Source organism: Pipistrellus hanaki (genome assembly GCF_964339955.1).
Source record: "Pipistrellus hanaki genome assembly, chromosome: 1".
NCBI classification, from domain to species: domain Eukaryota; kingdom Metazoa; phylum Chordata; class Mammalia; order Chiroptera; family Vespertilionidae; genus Pipistrellus; species Pipistrellus hanaki.
In genome coordinates, this window is record NC_140503.1 from 9,425,553 (window position 1) to 9,441,009 (window position 15,457).

The 15,457-nt window shown below is 51.3% G+C and overlaps 1 protein-coding gene across 2 annotated transcripts in view; it reads left to right on the plus strand.

Moving 5' to 3' along the window:
* The window catches only part of RIN3 (Ras and Rab interactor 3), a 105,646-nt gene that overhangs the window by 52,978 nt on the left and 37,211 nt on the right, over nt 1-15,457 (plus strand). For both annotated transcript variants that reach the window (XM_084883831.1, XM_084883830.1), the window contains exon 4: nt 14,193-14,265. In XM_084883831.1, the coding sequence (XP_084739957.1) occupies nt 14,193-14,265 (73 nt within the window). The remainder of the gene's footprint in view (nt 1-14,192; nt 14,266-15,457) is intronic.

Consider the following 15,457-nt stretch of genomic DNA (forward strand, 5'->3'; position numbering starts at 1 on the left):
ATTTATTTGGTTGGTTAGCTTCCACACATAAGTGAGATCACGTGATGTTTGTCTCTCTCTAACTGGCTTACAGTATTTCGCTTAGCATAATAATCTCCAGGTCCTTCCATGCTGTCGAAAAGGGTGATGGTTCTTACTCTTAAGGACCATCTCAAAGTAGACCTGTCTCTGAGCTGTGGCTTTGGTGACGTGCCGGAGCTGGCTCATCCCAGCCCGTGAGAGTTCATTGTGCCCATCTCTCCCCCAGTCACATGAAAGGCGTATTTACGTTATGGAAATTGGCAAATGCTGTGAATCGGAGCTTTCTCTCTGGGGAGCCTGTTGCTAAACATGTACCAGCACTCCACCGCTGCTTCCTCATCTGTCAAGTGGATGGTAATGCCCACCTTGTGGAACCATTGGGAGGTGATGTATGGGTGAGCATTTTGCAAACTGAAGTGATTATTATAATTTTTACAAGAAAAGATATATCTTTAGAAAAAGGGGGGCTGAATCTTTGCAGAAACATGAGATACATTGGGATCAGGGAGAAGTATGACTGGTGTAATGTAGGCCCCCAGAGAAATCACGGGATGACATTTGAGTCCTAGATAGAAACACTATCATGTGGCAGAGAAAGGTGGCTATACTTTCACTGACACCCTTCCCATCAGGAGCTGAAGGCTGTGGCCCCTCCCCTTGAACCTGGGTGGCCTGGGACTGCTGTGGCCAATGGAATAAGGTGAAATGGTACTAAGCCAGGTCTATGTGCACCTTTTAGGAGAACTGGCAGCCTCTGCTTGGACTCTGGGAGGCCTGTGTTGCCATGTAAGAAGTCCAGTGATGGAGCGACCACCTGGGCAGACTCCGAAACTCTAGGGAGAGAGTCCCAGGGGGGCCTTGCTGAATCTAGTCTTTCCGCTGTCCTACCAAGGCACCAGGGGAAGGCTGCTGGGCCCTGTGGACTAGAACAGTCCTCCCCTGAATACCACCAAGTGACCTGGTCAGTGCCAGGAGGAGCAGAAGGCTCTCCCAGCTGAGCTGCACAGGGGCTTCTGAAACTCGGTGCCTGGCATTTGTGTTGGGTCATCCTGGGCTGTGGAGGCTGTCCTGTGCCCTGAGGAATGTCTCCTGGCATCCCTGGCCTCTGCCCACTGGTAGCACCGCCCCCACCCCCGATGTGACAACCGAGACTATCTCCACACTCCCAGACGTGCCTGGGGACACGTTTGCTCCTGGAGGAGAGCATCTCTTAGGGCCCTGCCGTCCCATGTGGCAGACACGAGCTGCATGGGGCTGTTGAACCCGTGCGATGTGGTCCGTCTGGATGGAGATGTGCTGTCCGTGTAAAATACACACCAGATTTGAACACTTAGTGAGAAAAAAGGAGCATCCAGTGCCTCATTATGTTTAAGGTTTTTGAAGTGATAATATTTGGATATATCAGGTTAAGTAGAATATATGATGCAGATTAATGTCACCTAATGTCTGTCTCCTGGTTCTGATGTGACTGTGAGAACACTGAACATTGCACGTGGAGCCCTCATCGCCTTGCCACTGGACAGCAGGGTCTGGAGAACAGCAGCCTGTGTGCTGGGTGAGAGCGTTGCCTGGGAGACAGGCTTTCTCACCCTCACGTCCTGGCATCATGGCTGCCCGGCTCTGTGACTGACAGGAAGCCACTTACCCTCTCTGTGTCTCACAGCTCATCAGTGGCGGTTACTTTCTTCTGGGCCTCAGATCAAAGTTCCCAGACTCTGGGGTGGGACAAACTCTGTAAGACCCTGACATTGAAGGTGTGATGTTTTCTGGGTTATTTATTTTTCCTTTTCTAATATATTTTTACTGATTTCAGAGAGCAAGGGGGAGGAAGAGAGCAATAGAAACATCCAGGATAAGAGAGAATCATTGATTGGCTGCCTCCTACACGCCCACACTGGGGACCAAGTCCGAAACCCTGGGCATATGCCCTGACAGGGAATTGAACCGTGATCTCCTGATTTCCTGGTAGATGCTCAAGCACTGAGCCATGCAGGCTTAATGGGTCCTCCCGTGGCACTCAGAGCTGTTCTCACCATCAGGAGGTGCCCCGGGCCATCTCCCTTTCCTGTTTCTGCTCCCAAGAGAGCCAAGTGCTTCTTCATGGCAGTTCGGGCACAGACACCGCCTCACCCTGCATGTGAGTGGAGGGGCAGGCAGTTGCTTTCGCAGAGTGGCAGCCAGTTCCCTGTGGGTGATTCAGTGCCCCCATAGGACCAGCATGCGGGTGGGGATGAATGGCAGGCCCCTGCTCGGCGTCTCCTCCTCCGCCCCTTCCAGGTTCTTCTCCCCAACACCTCCCTGCCTCCTTGCGCTTTATTTAGTCTTTCCTGACACTTGGCAATTCACACATCTGTCTAATGTCTCCCCTTCTATTTTGGCATCCGAACCTATAAATAGTTCCCAGGCAGAGTCCTGTCTGCTTGTGACAGTTTATTCTGTCCTCCTGTTCCCGGACTGCAGTCCGCATCTCCGTATGGCTAAATATGGAAGCACAGCGTGAGAGAGAGGCTTTCATTACAGCTTGGACAGGGTGGTGGCAGCTGCTGCAGATGTGACCGCCAACATGGGGTCGGACACGGTGCTTGCAACAGCCCCGAGGCCGTGAGGGTCCCGGGCAGGTCCCGGGATGGTGGGAAGAAGGAAGGCCTGGCCCCTGCTCTCCGAGAGCATCATTTGGGCCGGTGGTGGGCCTGTGAGCACATCGGGATGGGGTGTAATGCTCTCTGGTGGGGTGAGCCCAGTGCCGGGGCCTGCGAGAGGGGCTGGAAGTTCTGCCCGGGAAGGCTTCTCCGAGGGGAGCACAGGGCCTGCCCAGTGACGGGGGAGAGGTGTGGGAAGATGGGAGGAGTCTATGTAGCCAACCAGTGAGGCAGGGACAGGGTGAGAGCAACCAGGGTGAGGCCCGGGGACTCCCTCCCTTCACCCCACACCCCCTCTCCTGGTCAAAGGCTGCTCCCAGGCCATCACTGTGGGCCTAGGGCCAGTGGCTAACCCTCTTTGAGCCTCTACTTCCTTGCCTGTAAATGAGCACAATGGAGTTGTTATGATGATTCGAAATATAGACACTGGTACACAGTAGATGCAATAAATGGCAGATGATGTTATGATTACTATTAATGCTGTTATTAAAACTTGACAACAATAACCCACCACTATTCATCAGGCTCAGAGCCCATGCTGGGGAGCTGGGGGAAGGGGAACAGCAGTCAGAATCTAGATTCCAGAGAGACCAGAGTCAAACTCGGGAAAGCGCCCAGGCTCACCCTCTCTCACGGCACAATGACACCCCTCCTCTGGGCCTCAGTTTCCCCGTCAGTGCAGTGGGGGAGGCGGACCACAGGGGTCTCTCGGAGCCCTCTGGTTCGGCTCTCAGTGGTTTTCCGTCCACTGGGAGGGACCTGTGGGTGTGGTTGGGTCTCCAGTGTGAGTAAATGTGGTGCTGAACTCGGTAAAAAGGCATGGCTGCCTTTTCCATGCTGACATTTGTAAGATGCAATCAAGAGGCGACTGCGCTTTATGCCAACCATGACCAGCAAAGATGGCATGGCTCTTCCCCAGGGTTTCCATGGATAGCGGCACAGCCGTGCACGGCCCAGAGAGCCGGGGAGGTGAGCTGAGTGCGGGTGACACCCAGCTGGGGTGGCACTTGTCAGGTTGTGCATTTTCGTAACGGGCAGCCGTCCCCTGGACCAGGAGACACTTCTCTGTTTCTTGGCCAAACCTGCAACAGGGCTCCCTGCTTGGCCCCTGACCATGGCGGCCAGTGCCTCCCCTGTTCCCTTCCCGCCTGCACAGGAGGGCCTGCAGCTGGGCCTGCACGGGGGCCTGTGGTGGGTGGAGGAGACGGGCAGGGGGGCGACACTTCAGGGCTGGAGGGGGTGTGGGTCTTTACAGAAATAGGCTCGGGCAGGCTGGTAAGCACAGTGAGGGGCTCCAGGGCCAGCCCGTGAGGCAGAGGCCAAGGTGCCCACCTGGCCTGTCAGTCAGTGACAGCCCAGGGGAGAGAGGGGGAGCTGATTCCAGCACATTTTCAAATCGGCCTTCTCTCCCCGCTGCTCCCTGAACCCTAACTCGCCCCCTGCCCTTTACTCCCCGCCTGCCACCCCAGCCCTTCCAGACCTCCGTTATCTTCTCACTCAGAGCCTCTGCAGGAGGAGTTGGGGGGTCCGGAGGGCCTCGGTTCCCTTAGCCCAGGGGTCCTCAAACTTTTTAAAGTGGGGGCCAGATCACGGTCCCTCAGAGAGCTGGAGGGCCGGACTATATGAACTACTAATTCCTACTGTAACACCTCGGCTGCGCTCACTGCCCAAAAAACCTGGCGGGCCGGATCAGACTCCTCTGCGGGCCGCATGTGGCCCGCGGACCGTAGTTTGAAGACCCCTGCCTTAGCCTCACCAGCAGGTGGAGGAAGCAGGGGTCAGAGTCCAGGTCCTTGATCTCAGGGAGTGTGATGGGCGGAGCCGGCAGCTGGCCTGGTCAGTCCCGGCCAGGCTTGGGCTTGGCCCGGAGCAGGAACAAGTCCGTTTGCCCGTCCCTGTGTGGTTGGGCAGCACATCTGCCCAGAGGACACAGGAGACCTGCTGCCCGCGTGGGGTCAGTGGGTTTCTCGCTTCTCCTGGCACTGTGGGAGCCAGGGATGGCTGAAGAAACCCGAGTCTAGCAGCACCTCCTCCGGGCAGGAGGGTGCGTGCTCCCGCCCTATGGGTGGGGCGGTGGCTGCAGCAGCATCGCCGAGCAGGTGAGAGCCAGGGGTGGGGTGCAGGGGAGGCTGGAACCACAGGGTGCTGGGCTTCGGAGGGACTGCTGGTGTCCTCACTTTTCCTCGGGGAACAGTGGGAGTAGTTTTCACCTGTTACAGAAAGCGGGGCCTTCGGAGAGGCCTGCTGGTAGTAGACACAGTCTTTCTCCATCCCAGCCACAGACTGTCCAGGTGTAGTTCCCATGGCAACTGTGGTGTTGCCGGGCAGCAGTGGGTCCTGCGGAGAAAAAGGCCACTGTGACCTTCCAAGCGGGTCTGGCCCTGCCTGTCTCCTGTCTGCAGGGGTCCCTCCCTCCTGCTCCCAGCTGGGCACCACACCCTGGCCTCTTGTCTGCACTCCTGGCATCTCCTGGCAGGGACCCAGCCTGGGCAGCCAGTGCCCCTTGTACAAAGGCGGATCGGAATCCAGTAGGCTCAGGCTTCCCACCCATCCTGGGTGCCAGGTTTCAGGGAGGTGCGCTCGGCAGTGTCCCATGAGGCTTTGGCTCAGGGCCCCTCCCGGGGCCCCCCAAGTCCCCGCCCCACCCCCCGCCAGCCAGGTGGGGAGCCCTCTGACTGCCCACATGTGGTCCTTCCTGGGACCCTCTGGAGACACTTTCCTCCTGGGGCAATTCTCACCCGCCCAATGCTCAGCCCGTAAAGGGGCACGTTGGGACCTCGTTACATGCCAGGTTTCCTCTTAGATGAAATCAATCCCTGCCTCTCCCGCCCCAACCATGCAAATTTTCCATCATGAAAAGAGTGTGAGCAGGCCCAGCCGGGGTGGCTCAGTGGTTGAGCATTGACCTATGAGGTCACAGTTCAATTCACGGGCAGGGCACATACCCAGGTTGCAGGCTCCATCCCTAGTAGGGGACGTGATGGAGGCAACCAGTCACTGATTCCCTCTCATCATTGATGTTTCTCTCTCTCTCTCTCTCTCTCTCTCTCTCTCTCTCTCTCTCTCTCTCTCTCTCTCTCTCTCTCTCTCTTTCTCTCTCTCTCTCTCTCTTCCTTCCTCTCTGAAAGCAATAAAAATATATATTTTTAAAAGCGAGTGAGCCAGCTGTTTGAATCTCTGGCCCTCAGGAGGGAGTTCAGCTAGTCCTGTGCTCAGGCTGTTGGCAACTTCCCTGTCACCCTTCAAACTGCGCGGCTTCCTCTCACTTTCTATGTCCCTTCCCCTTTCTTCCTACAGACCATGAACATGGTCCATATTTGTCAGTGATGATAATACAATGAAAACGTTTTAGCTGAGGAGTAACTCTGACCCAGCCGTGCCTAGGGGGCTCAGAACTGGGAATGTGTGAACCACTGCCGTGTTTGATCTCTGGGGTGACAAGGCCATCTGCTAACAGGAACGACGGGGCTCACGTTTCTCAGTCCACGTTCCCGTGGCCATCTTAGTGACCCTTGGCAAGGTGTGGCCTCATTCCACGTTTCTGTGTGAATCTGTTCCTCCTCGAAGCCGAGGGTCAGGCTCAGGGGAACGAACATCCATCCTTCATTTCCTCGAAGATGAGCCTGGCCCATTCTCTGCTCAGCGTGAACATGATGTGAAAGGGTTTTCGTTTGTCAGACTCACTCGCCTCGGTCCCTGGGAGCTTGTGGTCATGAAAACCAGGCTTGTCTCAGCTTTACCTTTTCACCGTCCGTGAAGAAAGTGTCTGGAAAGGGAATTAGCAGTGTCGAGATTGCAGAGGGACTTTGGCCTAGATTATGGTAGTAGCTGGTTAAAGGCTCGTTAAGCAGTAATTATAACCATAGACGTTGCCAACTACAAGTCAGAGTTGGCTGTTCATTATAACAGGTTGGAGATACCCCTATGGAATCAGTTATACACCACCAGTTGATGCTTACTATTTTGCAAACAAACTTGGACAGCAATCATCATTTTCCTCCTTCTTCTTTTATTTTTTTAACCCGCACCTAAAAATATGCTTTTATTGATTTGAGAGAGGGAGAAACTTCAATGTAAGAAACATCATTACATTGTAAGAAACCAGGCTGCCTTGCTGGTTTGGCTCAATGGCTAGAGTGTTGGCCTGTGAACTGAAGGGTCCTGGGTTCAATTCCAGTCAAGGGCATGATACCTTGGTTGCAAGCTTGTGATCCCTTGCTATAGTCAGGGTGCATGCATGCAGCAACCAATCCATGTGTCTCTGTCACATCAATGTTTCTCCCCTTCCCTTCCACTCTCTCTAAAAATCGATAGGAAAATATCCTCGGGTGAGGATTAGAAAAAAAAGAAAGAAACATTGATTGGTTGCCTCCCATATGTGCCCCATCCAGGGATTGAACCCACAATCTAGGTATGTGCCCTGATGGGAATCGAACCTGCAACTTTTTGGTGTATAGAATGACACTCCAACCGATCCAGCCACCTAGCCAGGGCCTTTCTTTTTTTTCTTTTTTTTTTTTCTTTTTTTTTCATTTGCAAAAATAGATGTTTGAAAGACCTTATGAAAAGGCAAATTACAGACTGGGAGAAAATATTTGCAAATCACACAACCGACAAAGGCCTTGTATTAGAAAAAAACTCTCAAAACTCAACATTAAAGACAGGTATCCCAATTTAAAATGGGGAAAGGATCTGAATAAACTTATTTCCAAAGACTATACACAAATGGCCTGTTAGCACATGCAAAGACATTCAACATCACTAATAATTAGGCAAATGCAGATCAAAACCACCGAGAGATGTCACCTCACGCCCACTAGGAAGGCTGCACTAGAACAGACAAGTGTTGACAAGGATGTGGAGGGGTTGGAACCCTCATACATTGCTTGTGGAAACATAAAGTGAATAGTAACTTTGAAAACAGTTTAGTAATTGGTAGTTGGGGGGGTTGTAAATTTAATTATTTTTTATTTTCTATTACAGTTTACATACATCATTATAATAGTTTCAGGTGAACACCCCAGTGACCAGACATTGCATAACTTACTAAGTGATAACCCCAATAAATCCCACACCCATCCAGCACCACACCTAGTTATTAGAATAGTGTTGACTATGTTCCCATGCTGGGCTTTACACACCATGACTATTCTGTAACAACCAATTTATACTTCTTAATCCCTTCACCTTTCTTATATATCTCCCCAACGCCCCTCCCACCCGCCAACCAACGAAAAGTTCTCTGTATCTATGAGTCTGTTTCTGTTCCGCTTGTTCTTTTTGTGTTTTAAATTCAATTGTTGATACATATGTATTTATTGGCATTTTAGTGTTCATATTTTTATCTTCTTCTTAAAGAAGACCCTTTGACATTTCATGTGATACTGGATTGGTAGTGATGAACTCTTTCAGCTTTTTTTTTTCCTTTGGTCTATTTTGGACCATCATTTCTAAATGATAGCTTTGCAGGATAGAGTAATCTTGATTGTAGGTCCTTGCTTTTGCACCACTTGGAATATTTCTTGCCACTCCCTTCTGGCCTGCAAAGATTCTTTTGAGAAATCAGCTGACAGTCCTATGGACATTCCCTTATAGGCAGCAAACTACTTTTCTCTTGCTGCTTTTAAGGTTCTATCTTTGTCTTCCACCTTTTGCATTTTAATTGTAATGTGTCTTGGTGTGGGCCTCTTTGGATTCATCTTGTTTGGGATTCTTTGTGTTTCCTGGACTTGTATGTCTGAGTCCTTCACCAAGCTAGGGAAGTTTTTTGTCATAATATTTTCAAATAGGTTTTCAATGTCTTGCTCTCTCTTTCCTCCTTCCAGCACTCTCATGAAGTGAATGTTGGTTCATTTGGTTCATTTGAAGTTGTCTCAGAGGCTCCTTACACTATCCTCTCACTCCCTTGTGTGTGTGTGTGTGTGTGTGTGTGTGTGTGTGTGTGTGTTCTATGTTTGGGTGTTTTTGCTTCCACATATTCCAATTTGATTATTTGATTCTCGGCTTCACCTATTCTACTGCTGATTACCTGTAAATTATTCTTTATTTCAGTTAGTGTATCCCTCATTTCCAACTGGTTCTTTTCCATTTTCATGCTGTTGTGGTCCTCCAGTTTGGTCGTTTCTTAAATGTAGTTACCAGATGACCCAGAAATTCCACTTCTAATATATATATCCAAGAGAAATGAAAACGTATGTTCACATAAAAACTTATATACAGATTTCATCCACTTTTTGACCACTACTGCCTTGTCGTGGTCAAAAAGTGGATACAGCGTATGCTAGGTTACATGCTTTCCATTAATTTGCCTCAACAACAACCTATGATGAAAATACTATTGTCCCCATTTAAAGATGAGAAAATTGAAGCACAAAAAGATCAATAAAATGACTAAGTCGAGGGCACACACACACATTGGGATGGTGAAAATGTTCTGCAATTGATTGTGGTGATGGTTGCACAACTCTGTGAATATGGTAAGACCATTGATTGTGCACTTTAAAGTGGTGAATTGTATGGTATGTGAACATCTTAATGAAGTGATTTTAAAAAACATCAACGCTAAAAAAAATACCCAATTAGAAAATTGGCAAACGATAATAGAGACATTTCACCAAAGAGGATAGATATTCAGATAACAAATAAACACATGAAAAGATGGTCAACATCTTCCCAAAATCTAAATTAGAGAAATGCAAATCAAAACCATCTTGAGATGTCACTCTACACCTCCTGGAATGGCTACAATAAGGAACAGCGACAACAAATTGGCAGGCACGGAGAGACACTGGACCCTGCCTGCATTGCTGGCCACTCAGGAAAGCAGTCTGGCAGTTCCTTTGATGGACATACCGTATGACCCAGCAATAGCACTCCTGGGCATAGATCCCAGAGAAAGGAAAGTATATTTTCTTTTTTCATATATATGTTTTTATTATTGACAGTATCACAGCTGCCGCCCAGAAGGCATATTTTCATGCAGAAACTTGTACACAAGTGTCCATAGTGGCTTTGTGCATAATCACTCAAAACTGGACACTCCCCCGATATCCTTCAGCGGTGACTAGTCAAGCAAAGAATGCTCCATCCAAACCATGGATGCTGACTCAGCACTAAAGAGGAACGGGCGATTGGCTTGGCCAGCGGCCTGGCTGACCCTCGAGGAAATCATGCTGAGTGAAGCAAGCCAGTGTCAAAGCTGGATACTGTGTGACTCCACTTATAAGACATTCGTGAAGTAACGTCACCGAAGAGATGGAGAACAGATTGGTGGGGTTGCCAGGGGTCAGGGGTGAGCGGAAGAGTGGCTGTGGCTCTAAGGGGGGAGCACAGGGAGCCCTGCAGGGATGGTGCAGTGACAGATCTTGATTGTGGTGGTGATTACAGACAGCTACACACGGGATACAATTCATAGTATGGTACAAACACGCACACGCACACACACACACACACGCACCCATGTAAAATTAGGTGAAGGGTGCCCAGGCCATTCCTGTGCATCTCTGGAACTTCTTATGACTCTTCTAAGTATTTTCAAATTAAACGCTTTCTAAATAAATCACTAAATAAGCATTGGAGAGCCGGCAACATGCTAAGCACCATGCCTGGGTCTGGGTAACCATGAAGAACAGAAAATACACACACAGCCCCTCTCCTTGGCAGTTCATTTGGATGATTGAGTGATTAAGTGGAATTTTTTTTTTTAAAGATCTACTAGCTTTCCATTCTTTGTGGATATCTCTTTTTTTAAAAAATATATCAGCCGAAACCGTTTTTGGCTCAGTGGATAGAGTGTCGGCCTGCAGACTGGAAGGTCCCGGGTTCGATTCCGGTCAAGGGCATGTACCTTAGTTGCAGGCACATCCCCAGTAGGGGGAGTGCAGGAGGCAACTGATCGATGATTCTCTCTCATCGATGTTTCTAATTCTCTATCCCTCTCTCTTCCTCTCTGTGAAAAATCAATAAAATATATTTAAAAAATTAAAATAAAATTAAATTAAAATTAAAATATTAAAAAATATCTTTATTGATTTCTGAGAGAAAGGGAGAGGTAGAGAGAGATAGAAAACATCATCGATGAGAATCATCTATGGGCTGTCTTCTGCACGCTCCCCACCCCCACCGGGGACCCAGCCCATAATCCAGGCACGTGCCCTGACCAAGAATTGAACCATGTCCTCCTGGTTCGTAGGTCAACACTCAGCCACCGAGCCACGCCAGTCAGGCTGTGGATATCTCATTCTGACACTGGGGTTGTGAATGCTGGGAGCCATTCCGGCGTGTGTGGCCTGGCATCTGGACCTTGTCCCCACTCAGTCATGGGTGAAAGGTTTCCTTTTCTCTGAGTGGAGGCAGAGTTCTGTTGTTGTCACCTGTGGTCACCTTGGGACATGCCGGATGCTGCTGGCTGGTACCCATTCTCTCTACTCCCCCTTTGAAAGAGGGTCTGGGTGTTCCCACCAAGGTTTCTGCTGAGGGACCCTGGAGACTGCACGCAGTGGAGGGGCTGCTGCCCGAGCTTTTCACAGGTCACCGCTGGCACTGGCATCTTTCCTGGGAGGAGCCGCTGGCCGGGTCCCTGCGTGAACTGCTGCCAAGGGCAGAGTGGGCGCTGGACGCTCCCAAGGCTCTTTAGAAGCTGGCTTGAGGGCGGGGTGTGGGTTAAGGGGTGACATGGTGGGTGGATGGGGGCCTGTCGGCTGTGCCCTGCAGGGCTGTGAGCGGTCCTATAGCGACAGGAGCTAGAGGACACTGGAAGCCAGTCAGCTTTAGAGACACGTTTTCAGAGAACGGTAGAAAACTAGAGAAACATGTAGAGAAGCTTGACAGTTTCTCTGCTTACAGAACTCATAGATGCTCTTTATAAAAATCCCAGAAAACCTTAATACAGGCAGTGAAATTGTCCTCTCGGCAAGCATTTTTCCTCTGTTTAATAATGGCTCTATTGAGACATATTCCTGTCTTGTACCTTCAGTTTACCCATTTCAGGTGGCTCTGCTGGATGCTGAGGGAGGCCCTCTTCGGGGGTTGGGGGGGAGGGGCGGGGGCAGACGTGGACAGCTGGCTGGGGTGGGGGCAGAAGAGCTCACAAGGAACAAACAAGAGCCTTGACTCTGGCTTGTGATTGTAAAACTCGACTGTTTTAACGGTAGGAAGGTGACTGGTGCTATGGCTAGAACTGAGCTCTGTCCTCCTGACAAAAGTGAGTGAGCCCTGGTCCCTGCCCTGGAGGACCCGGCCAGCACGCAGATGATCGGTATAAAAATCCCAGAAAATCGGTAAATGATCGGTAAATGACGTCGAAAGAAGTACGGCTTTGTGGCAAGTGCCAGCAGGCCCAGCGGGAGTGCCTGCTTCATCTCAAAGGCTCCGTCTGTGTCAGCCGAGGTCAGACCAGGTCCCCACAGAGAAGGAGAGCTGCTCATGGTTGAGCACGTCCCATGTAGGAGGAGGGTTTTCTTTCTTTCTTTTTTAAAATATATTTGATTGATTTTTTACAGAGAGGAAGGGAGAGAGATAGAGAGCTAGAAAGATAGAGAGCTAGAAACGTCAATGAGAGAGAAACATCTCTCACTGGAGGGGCTCCTGCTTCCTGGTCTCCTTTTGCAGGTGGAATGGTCTCTAGCTCTTAGGGCTGCAGGTCTTGGGACCCGGGCTCCCTTGGCCCGTGCTGAGGAGAGTAGGCGATGTACCAAATGCCAGCACCAGGTGGCGCTGTGGGCCGCCCCACCACTAGTACTTCATGGTGCAGGCTCCATGGAGCGCTCCTCAGACTGTAGGCGCCTTCAGAGAACCTCCCATGCTATCACCTGCTGAATGTTTTTCTCTAAACTCCCCTTAAACTTCTCATATCTGTCCTGATGGGAAACCAGGACCTCTTTGCCATAAATAGATGATAACATGTAGAACATGGAAAGAAGGCAAATGTAAAAGTAAAGCTATTAAAGCTGTTGATCCACGTGTCACCTATAACCACCCCGCAGACCACCAGTGCAAGGCATGCTGTCCTAGGCTATGGAAACAGGCCGGCCGGCCGGTGTCACCTGGATGCATGGGGGGAGGTGGGGGGGGGGGGGTTCTGGTCAGAAGGTGGAAGAACTGCAGTGCTAGGAGGGGAAGAGCCCAGGGTCAGAGCCCGGCCTGGGACTGGGACCTGCCTTCCCTCCATCACACAGCTGCTAGAAGGCCCTCAGGAAACTGGAACTGAGGGTTGATGCACACATGTCTCTCTGCCCTTCTGATGCCCAAGAAAGTGCAGTGGGGGGTCCCCAGCACGGGGAGCTCCTCTGATGGGCAAATGAGTCCTGAGTCAGAGTCAGGGGTCTTGGGTGAGGAGGGCGCCAGGAGCCCTGGAGAGCAGCTCACTCAGCGTCCTGGGCCCTTGCCCACGGCCAAAACAGGGTGTGGCGCTGTGCCACATCCTCTGGTCAATGCACCCCTAGCTCTGGGCACTGGTGCCACATCCTGGCACCCCGTCTCTCCAAAGAACCCCCCTTCCCCCCGCACCTCAGGGTGGGAGCTTGGGCAAATGCCTTGGTCCCTCTCCCTGTCAGAGTTGGGAAACATCAGGGTCAGCCTCGCCCTGGGGTTGCCATGCAGGCGAGGCAAGTGAGGTCCGGCCAGGTCCTCTTGGGTGGAGGGCCGGGGGCCCCAGGTCAGCGCCCCGGACCGATGGTCCTCCCCGCGGCCAACACAGAACCGGACGGCCTTCTCCCGCCGTCCCCACAGCCCTCAGAATTGCCACGTTGAGATGACCCTGATCAGTTAAACTGGTGGTCGGCAAACTGTTAGTCAGCAGAGCCAAATATCGACAGGACAAAACGTTGACATTTCTTTTAAGAGCCACATTTTTTCAACTTGAACTTCTTCTAACGCCACTTCTTCAAAATAGACGCGCCTAGGCCGTGGTATTTTGTGGAAGAGCCACACTCAAGGGGCCAAAGAGCCCCATGTGGCTCACGAGCTACAGTTTGCCAACCGTGGAGTTAAACATTTCACTCTGCTTTTATTCTGGAGGCTTGTGTGTTTTTGTGCCCAAAATGATGTGTGTTCGTTCACATAGTCACCACCCAAACCTCAGTGGATTAACCCGACAGAACAGTGATTCTCAGCCGGCGCTGCCAGAATGTTTAAACCATGCAACACCTGACTGTGTAGTCAGGGGCACCGACTCCTTTCCCCCCTAGACTGACAAATCAAAAAAAATGACAGCAGCCAATACAACAATAGCCGTCTGGTGCGAAGGAACCCATCGCATACCTTTTGTTTTTCCGGATAGGCCAAAAATAGACACTTCCGGTGCGCTGCAGAATTTTTGTAATTAGCCTCTGTGCCGGGAGATGAGAAAGGCTGGACATCGCTGCCATAGAAGTTTGTTTCTCACCCCCTGTGGTCCCCAGGGCAGCTGATGGACACGTGGCCGCCGCAGGCCAGGCCTTCCAATAATGAACTCGAAAGACACCGCCCCACCCTCAGGGACCCTCCCTCCCTCTGACGGGGACACTCATCCGGGCCTCTGTGCTCTCTCCTCAGTATTGTACCTGGAAGGCTCAGTTCTTGTGTTTGAGGACATCTTCAGACTGATCGCGTTCTACTGTGTCAGTAGGTGAGTACGCCTGGCCCCAGGGGAGGGCGTCCTGTGGCGACAGATGACCACGCCACGGTGGGAGGGGGCGGGGAGTCCCAGAGAAGCCCCCAGAGGGAAGGGGGCAGCCCCCAGGATGCAGAGGAGGGGCGCAGTCCCTGGCTGCTCCCTGGGAACCCTGGAGGGTGGTGCTTTCTGAGATCTGCCAGTAAGGACCCCTCCTCACCACCACCTGCTCCCCGCCTCACTGCCTATGACCTTAGCATCCGGGGCAGCCTGGGGTCCTGTGGGGACCTGGTGCACCCGTGAGGGTTAGAAGAAGAGCTTCCTGTAGGGGCGGCAGGAAGGGCTGGTGCCCTCCGTGGGAGGGAGCTTGTGATTGTTGAGCAGCTGCTGGGTGGAGCGGGTGTCTGGTAACCGCCCTCAGAGCTGCTCTATTTGTTCAGAACTGGTGGCAGGTCAACAGGGATTTAAAAATACATGTTGGTGTCAGAAGCCGCTGGCTTACGCTCCAGTGTCTTGACTAAAACTGGCTGGAGGCTGGATAGGAGTCTCGGGGTCCGGGGCTCCAGGCCCACTTCTCCCTCCTTCAAAGACACCGTTCTCGCTGGTGAAAACCGCACTCAGCCAGAACACCACCTCCACCTGCCACCTGCCACCTGCCAGGACGCCCCGGGCCCCGATCGGCAGAAAAGCTGGTGCTGGTGAGAACAGTTGCAAAGAGCTGCTGCCCGCTGAGCTCTTTCCTGGTGCCCAGCACTGAGCTCTGACAACCATTACCCTTCTCAATCTCGCCAACAATTACACGAGGCTAGTGCTCTTGTAGTTCCCATTTTATACATGAGAAAACTAAGACTGGGGGAAGTCACTTGCTCAAGGTCACACCGCTGTTAAATGGCAGAGGGGAGATTCAAGATGGATAAAGCGCCCTGGTTGGGGGCTCAGTGGTTAGAGCATTGGTCCACGCACCGATTCCCAGTCAAGGGCACGTACCTGGGTTGCAAGTTTGATTCCCAGCCCCCCAGTTGGGCATGTGTGAGAGGCAGTCAATACATATCAATGTTTCATATCAATGTTTCTCTTTCTCTCTTTCATATCAATGTTTCTCTTTCTCTTTCTTTTTTTCCAATTTTGCTACTGTTATGAATCATAATGTAAATATCTGTGTTTTCTGATGGCCTTAGGCGACTCTGCTAGCGGTTCTATTTTTCAT